This window comes from Lolium perenne, chromosome 7, assembly GCF_019359855.2.
Source record: "Lolium perenne isolate Kyuss_39 chromosome 7, Kyuss_2.0, whole genome shotgun sequence".
Taxonomy (NCBI): domain Eukaryota; kingdom Viridiplantae; phylum Streptophyta; class Magnoliopsida; order Poales; family Poaceae; genus Lolium; species Lolium perenne.
In genome coordinates, this window is record NC_067250.2 from 101968677 (window position 1) to 101976839 (window position 8163).

An 8163-nucleotide genomic window follows, 5' to 3' on the forward strand; every position below is an offset into this window, starting at 1 on the left:
GATCTCGAGGGTTTCAGCCGGAAAAGTACTCGACTGCTATGAAAACTAGGGTTGTGTTGACAATGATTCGATCCTCTCTTTGTCCCTCGACTCCCCTTTATATAGGAGGCGGAGCCGAGGGTTTCGTATTACATAAGTTTACAAATTCCGGGAAACTCTTTGAGTTCAACCCGTAAAGTTACAAGTCTCCTTATTCCTAATACAATTCTATCTTTCCTTAACAACTAATTGGGCTTCCGAACTTCATATTCTTCGACTCGTGGGCCTTCAGTAAACCCCGGGTACCATCTTCGGCAGGCCCATCGGGGATGCCTATGTCATTCATACTCATCATCCGATGAATCTATGATGAACTCTACAAACATACATATGAAATTACTTAACTACAACTATAGTATCTCAGATATACACAAAATCATGGCGGCCGGCCGGCGGAGGCGCATACCTTGCGAGCAAATCGGCGAGCATCTTGGCTGCGCCATGTCGACAGCAAGCTTGAAGACGACGACATGGCGACGGCGGCGCGTGGTATGTAGAGGAGGAGGCGCGGGCGAGGCAGGGAGAAGCGCCGGCTTGTGCCCGTCGGTGGCGACGGCGCCCGATCGGTACAGCGCGGCGGAGCGGCCGCTACTGCCGGTAGGAGGCGCGGGCGAGGTGGACCTACGGTACGGTGGCGAGCAATAGCGGGGCCGGCGGCGGAATCGACAGGAGGCGGCATGATTTTGCAGCGGTGGGAAATGGAGGGCGCGAGCGCGGGAGAAAATTTCCAGCCGTTGCGTATTCGCGCGTGCGCTGAGCGATGCCGCGCGCTGCAGCCGACACGTCATATTTGGCGCTCGGGATTGTGCAAAAAGCTGCGCGTCCAATTTTTTTACAACGCCGCCGTTTACCGCGCCTGCTGGAGAAGCGATTCCAGCTCCACGCGCTGCAAATCGGTGGTTTATATAGCGCGCGGCCTATATAGCGCGTCTCGTGGAGATGCTCTTATTAGTCAGCTCCATCTCTTCCACGGGCAGGGGTGCAAGCTGCGTCCTGCAAATTGTCCCGCAAAAGTAAAATTAGGTAAAAGCTGTGAAATGCTGCAATGACAAGATTAAAGTTGGATTAGGCAAAAGCACCCGTCTGGATTCAACATGCAAACATACCGCATAGGACCAGGAAAGAGCAGCTGCTGCATCGTCATCCATCCATTTTTAACTTTAAATCAGCAGAAAAATCTGATTCAGTTTATAAAATCTAGTCCAGTTATGAGTTCACTACCATCAATTATTTTGAGTTAGTTATGAGTTCACTACCATCAATTATTTTGAGTTTTCATATAGTCTATCCGTCCTCAAATAAGTGTACTTTTAACTTTATTTTAAATCAAACTTTCTCATGTTTGACCAGCTTTATAAAAAATAAGCAACATCTATAGCACCAAATTAACATCTTTAGATCTATCTTAAAATTGTAATTTTAGAATATACTAATTTCATGTTTAGTTATTTGCTACTTTTTCTGTAATATTGGAAAAAACCTAGAATAATTGAACTTAGGAGAAAAGTAAACGTACACTTATTTGTTCAAACAAGTGACGATGGAGTGCTCCTTCACAAAAAGTAGCAAATGAAAACTCAAAATAATTCACCTATCCGGCGCAACGCGACTACGCGAGTGGCAAGGAGCCCATCTACGCCATCCATCCTCAGGTCCATCGCCCCACAGCCGCCCAACTTCGCCACCATTATCCTCCCGCGCGTCGGCGCGGGCACCACCAGCCAGAAGAAATGGCGGCGGGTCCCACGCCATCCACCGCCGCGTCCCTCCGGCCGCCCCTGCCGCCGCCGCCGGCGTGCTTCGACTACCGGTCCGCGTCGCTCGCCGACACCCGCGCCGCCGCGGCCGCGATGAGCCCCGCGCTGGCCGGCCTGGTCGAGTCCGGCGCGCTGGTGCGCGTCCCGCGGCGCCGGTTCGGGCCCGTGCCCGCCTGGCGGCCGCCGGACTTCGCCGAGCCCGAGGAGGTGTGGATCCTCGGGACCTCGCACCTCTCCGCAGAGTCCACCCAAGACGTCGAGCGCGTGCTCCGCGCCGTCCGCCCGGACAACGTCGTCGTCGAGCTCTGCCGGAGCAGGCATGATCGACCTCCTCCAATACCCCGATCGATCGGTCGATCACATATTCACATACCACCATTTCTCTGTTCGAAATCTGACAGGTGCCTTTGCAGAGCCCTCACTGCAGAGCCGGGATCATGTACGCTCCCGACAACGCCTCCGGCGAGCCGCTTCTGAAGTCCAACATGTTCTCGCTCGGCGGCACCAAGTTCTTCGGAGCCGTCAACCGGAGCATCAACCTGGGTACGCAACCGAGCACATAATGATCTTGATATGTTTTTTTCTTACTGGTTCGCCGGTTCATCAAACAAATGGAGAGCTGCCGATTACATTTCGGTATCTTTGTGACCTTGCAGGTGGGCAGAGTGCTCTTGCTCTGCGTTTGCTCCTGGCCGTCTTCTCGTCAAAGATTTCATCCGGCGCGAACAGGCCATTTGGAGAGGAGGTAATTGTTCTGACCTGACAGCTCATTTCTTCCCGGATTTTGCTATGCAACAAATCAGCAGCCAGCTTAATTTACTCGGTTCTTCTTCCGGCAGTTCAGAGCAGCCAGGAGGGTGTCTGAAGATATTGATGCTCAACTTGTTCTCGGGGATCGCCCAATTGAAATTACTGTATGTGGAAGTCTGCACTGAAACTGATGCTACATTCTAGCTATGTATGTAACCAATACTGCTATGTTGCTAATGGCATCAGATTGTTCTTGCAGCTTGAACGAGCATTAAAATCGCTGAGCTGGGATGAAAAGACTAAACTCGTAATCGCATTATTCCGTGGAATCACTTCTACAACCGATACACCGGTATGCTCTCCTGTTTTCAATCTTCTTCGTTTGCCCCAGAAGCCGGTGATTTTTTAATATAGGCAAAAATAAACTGCCAATACCAACGAACCAGCCTTCCCATTTAGTAAAACCCATGGTTGACTGCTGATTATCCAGCAGGATGAGAAAGCTGCGGTTAGCCCGTATGAATTGTACGAGAAGCTGAGCAGCTCATACCCTTCATTGGTGCAGCCTCTCATACATGAGCGCGACATGGTACGGTCGATTCCCCGAGTCCTTATCTTATAATTCATCGAACTTATTCAATGCTGCAAGGTTCAAGCTGTCCCTGATACACTCAACACTCCACCGGTGACGGCTGCTGCAGACTGTATTTATTTTGTACCTGAACCTGTTCTCGTTTGCTTCACAGTACCTGGCCTGGTCGCTGAAGAGGAGCAAGGCCGTGAACAAGAGCAAGACTGTGGTAGGGGTCATCGGGAAGGGGCACATGAATGGCGTGGTGTACGCACTGATGTCGGACCAGGGCGAGCTGAGGTTTCGTGACCTCGTCGGCAGGGATTCGTCGGAAACCTGGGCTAGCTCCATCGTCAAGGGTCTCGTCAGGGACACGGTGATAGGGGTCGCGCTGTGGGCTCTGTACGAGCTGGTGCAGGCGGCGCTATAGGTTACTACTATATATGTATACCAAGACATTGCAGAGCTGAACCTGTTTTCATTGGCAACTACTAAAATTCATGACATTGTAGGCCCTTTTGCACTGTCAACGTAGCTTGAGATTGTAATGTCAATGCAGTGTTCTTTTTCTGACATATAGCCAGCACCTTTTATGTACTGAAACAACCATAAGAAGTCCTGACCTCATATCATTTGTGCTTGCAGTTGCAGTGCACGATAGCTATCAGCGTGAGATTGCGCTGAGTGCAACTTTTTTGTTTCTTCAGGGTCAGTTGATTAGAACAAATTAGCTAAGTACTAGTTTGCATAGTGCCATGGTGCAAAGAAGTATTGCTACCTGGCGTTGCATCTGAAAAAAACACAGTTAATTTTTTTTCTTTTGAGCAACTACAAAGCCCACTTAGGCCTTCGTTTTTGCAGGGACCAAATCCCCTATTAATCTTCCACCTGGCAACAAACGACCTTCAGCAACTTCAAAATCCTACTCCCGCCATTCCCATCTATAAGACACACACGACTTTTCAGGATTTTTGTTTGACCAGATGTTAGTACAAGTAGAGAAGAATTATTTCACAAATAATTTATATCATTAGAAATATTTTCAGTATGAATCTAATCTAAGAATATCAATTTTGTACGAAATAATCGATATATTATTGCTTAATTTTTTGGGTCGAGGTTTGTCTCTTGAAAAGCGTGTGCTCATTATAAATGGGAACAGAGTGAGAGTATTCATGTCAGAAATTCAATTTACGACCAATATTGTGAATAACACAGTTTTAGAACAAAATTGATGTTCATCTGTACATTTACATATACTGAAATCTGCTAAAGCTAAGTTGGTAGAGACTGAAGTAATGCAAACGGTATATACCCCAGAATATTGGTATACCGATCAGTTAGAGCATGCTTGCATTCATCTTATAGTACTCGTGCGCAAAAAAACATAGACATATAGATAATAAATATCTTAGTGGTTATACATCAGATCAGCATAGCAAAGGAAACATCTTAAAATCAACAAGAACAGCCCATCTTCAGGACTTGAAGTCCAAGAGAGCGTATAATTAACTTCCAAAAAAGTGAACATAGACGAAGACACATGTGTCATAGTTTGGCATACCCTCCTCTGATTTGCATTGTGCTGTCTGAAATCCACACCTCGTCGCCTAATAATACCACTTGGCAGCAAATAACAGACCCCAAGTTCATCAAATAAAAGTAGCCTGTGTCCCAATATCCTTGCCAAGATATCAGATAGCACTCAACACATGCTTTAAACGCAATATTCTGGCCATGCTCAAACGGGTAAACTGCACAGGCAGTTGTACTGCGCTATATTATTTCACAACTCACAATCCTCTCTCTCAGCTCGGCAGTTAACGATGGGAATTTCTGCACCAACATTGCAAAGCCATCCGTGAACACGGCCTTCTTAAAATTGTTCTCCACCGCAAAGAAGTTGAAGCACTCCTTCTTCAACTTTGGACAGTTGTAAGTCTCGGCGGAAGCTAAAATAGCCGCAACCGTATCCACCGTCACATAATCCCATAGCTTTTGGGCACACATAAGCTTCAGCCCGTCCAGTGCATACCGGTCGGCTGCGGCAAGAATATCCTGAAACATCTCAACAGAATAGTCCACAAGCTCATCTTCTCCGGGTAATTTATCTGTGTACATGAATCGAAGCATAGCTTTGAATGTTGCAGGCGTGATATCTTGCAGCGTAATGGATGACATTGTAGCTTCAGCCATGGAACCAAAGAGCTCCGCCCTAAACACCGGCGAGCGGGCAGCAATGACTGCTCGGTGCACACGGAATATCTCCCCGTCGACGATGAATGACAAATCCGTCCCATCCTCTTGATCTAACAGGCGACCAAGATCAGACCCGATGTCTGAAGGAATAGGGCTGCCACCCGTCTTTTGGTGCTCTGGGCTGTCATGTATGACCAAGATGGCGCATAGGAATGTGACGTGTCCCTCAAATACATAGTCTTTCTCCAAAGTAGCTGACTTAACGAACCTAAGCCACCCATTGTCTTCAGAATCGTCATCGCAATCTTTATTGGTTGGGGAATTCATCAAAGCCCGTCCTTTCATTACCTTGCACTGGTGGAAAAAGGGGCTTTGGTCGCGGTTGGTAACTGCCATTAGTCGCGGTGGCGCAACCGCGATCAAAGTAGCGCGACTAAAGGCCCCCCCCCCTTTAGTCGCGGTTCCTTACGAACCGCGACTAAAGGCCCGTCCACGTGGGCCGCAGGCGAGCGCCAGGGCGGAGGACCTTTAGTCGCGGTTCTTCTGGCCAACCGTGACTAAAGGCCTCCGCAGGGTTTAGGGTTTTAGCCCCCCTCCCCCTAAATCTGGTTTCTTTTTAATTTGTATTGTTTTATTTCTTTTGGGTTGTAATTTTGAAGGAGTTTCACATATTCTACGGTACTACATACATGCATATGAATGTACAATTTCAAACAAATTTGAAATTAGAACCAAAAAGAATTCAAGAGGAATATACAATATATATTCAATATCGACCATATACAATATATATTCAATATCGGATGACCATATACAATTTTGAACAAGTTTCCATCTATAATTTAGTGCATAAAAAGTTCTACGTCATCATAATGGTGTTCTCCTCTAGGATCGATGACTTCCCTCGCCAACCATCCAGCTAGTTCCTCTTGAAGTGGTCGGAAGCGAGCTTCTGGACTAAGCGTCTTCCGGAGGTTATTCCTCAGGATGTTGTTCTCACACTGCTGGTCCCGCTCATTGCAGTATCTCCGGATCCTCTCACAAACATAGTATCCACATAGATTGATCCCCGGTGGCTGAATATCCCCAGTCGTCCGCACTGCCATTTTAAAATGTAGCTCTTTTTTGAATTCACCGACCTTGGTATCTACGAACCGTCTCCAAACCCTACGAGGCAAAGAAAATTAAATGAACAAGAGAGTTATTAATTAGTTACTTGATATTAGGAAATGATGAACGAAATAGGCCGATCGATATAGAGCGCAAATGAATGAAAATAATTACTTTTGCATCATTTTTCTCATGTCGCCCCAAAGCGCCGGATCCATATTCAGAGAGTCGTGGACGAGAACTGAGGAGGTCTGAACTTGAATTACCATAAGAATCCAGTGGAACCTGCGGACACGATACATGCACAGTCATGCATAACTCATCGATTAGCCACATACCATGCATGGAGTAAACAAAAGAGAATGTGCTCAAGACAGAAACACTCACCCAAAATGGTAAGGAAATAGAATATCACTTTTCTGTTGCTGTTTTCTAATAAACCGCCACAGGTCATCCTCCACGTCGGCGGGTGATGTCTACTTCCCCCTCCTTTTCCTGTAGACAGTGTTGGGCCTCCAAGAGCAGAGGTTTGTAGAACAGCAGCAAGTTTTCCCTTAAGTGGATCACCCAAGGTTTATCGAACTCAGGGAGGAAGAGGTCAAAGATATCCCTCTTATGCAACCCTGCAACCACAAAGCAAGAAGTCTCTTGTGTCCCCAACACACCTAATAGGTGCACTAGTTCGGCGAAGAGATAGTGAAATACAGGTGGTATGAATATATATGAGCAGTAGCAACGGTGCCGAGAAAATAGCTTTTGGCGTGTAGTTGATGGTGGTAGTATTGCAGCAGTAGTAACGCTTAAAGAAAACAAGAAACAAGCGGTAGTAACTCAGCAGTATTTAGGAACAAGGCCTAGGGATTATACTTTCACTAGTGGACACTCTCAACATTGATCACATCCCCGACTAGATACATGCATACTCTACCCTTTTGGGGGATGATGAACGCATTGCGTAGGATTACACGAACCCTCAATGCCGGAGTTAACAAGCTCCACAATTTGTTCATATTTAAGTAACCTTATAGTGTAAGATAGATCAACATAACCAGATAGATCACATCAATACCATCATAATGATAATTAACTCCACAATCTACAAGAGATCATGATCGTAGCCTACGACAAGAACCACACGGTGCACACACTAGTCACCTTTACACACGTGCAGGAGGAATAGAACTACTTTAATAACATCACTAGAGTAGCACATAGATGAATTGTGATACAAAACTCATATGAATCTCAATCATGTAAAGCAACTCATGAGATCATTGTATTGAAGTACATGGAGAGAGATTAACCACATAGCTACCGGTACAGCCCCGAGCCTCGATGGAGAACTACTCCCTCCTCATGGGAGTAGCAGCGGTGATGAAGATGGCGGTGGAGATGGCAGCGGTGTCGATGGAGAAGCCTTCCGGGGGCACTTCCCTGTCCCTACAGGGTGCCGGAACGAGTTCTGTCCCCGAATTGGAGTTTCGCGACGGTGGCGGCGCCCACAGAGTCTTTACGGAGTTTCGTCAATTGGTACTGCGTTTTTAGGTCGAAAGGGATTTTATAGGCGAAGAGGCGGCGCGAGGGGGCACTGGGGGCGCCACACCCTAGGCCGGCGCGGCCGGGTCTGGCCCGCGCCGCCATGTGGTGTGGTGGCCCCCTGGCCCCTCTCCGACTCTTCTTCGGTGTTCTGGAGCCTTTCGGGAAAAATAGGAGGTTTGGCGTTGATTTCGTCCAATT

The 8163-nt window shown here is 47.3% G+C and overlaps 2 protein-coding genes across 3 annotated transcripts; one reads left to right on the forward strand and one right to left on the reverse strand.

Moving 5' to 3' along the window:
- The first annotated feature begins 1639 nt into the window (after positions 1 to 1639).
- LOC127316451 (uncharacterized) lies at positions 1640 to 3749 on the forward strand. Of its 2 annotated transcripts, none has more exons than XM_051346843.2 (7): positions 1640 to 2113; positions 2224 to 2339; positions 2453 to 2541; positions 2636 to 2710; positions 2806 to 2898; positions 3037 to 3135; positions 3293 to 3749. In XM_051346843.2, the coding sequence occupies exons 1-7, from the start codon at positions 1770 to 1772 to the stop codon at positions 3545 to 3547; spliced, it is 1071 nt and encodes a 356-aa protein (XP_051202803.1). In that variant the 5' UTR covers positions 1640 to 1769; the 3' UTR covers positions 3548 to 3749. The 2 variants fall into 2 exon arrangements, with proteins under 2 accessions (XP_051202803.1, XP_051202804.1); XM_051346844.2 differs by having other exon boundaries at positions 1641 to 2113; positions 3040 to 3135.
- Positions 3750 to 4893: 1144 nt separating this feature from the next.
- Positions 4894 to 5712, reverse strand: LOC127315789 (BTB/POZ and MATH domain-containing protein 1-like). The gene has a single exon (XM_051346241.2). The coding sequence runs from the start codon at positions 5710 to 5712 to the stop codon at positions 4894 to 4896; it is 819 nt and encodes a 272-aa protein (XP_051202201.2).
- Positions 5713 to 8163: the final 2451 nt, after the last annotated feature.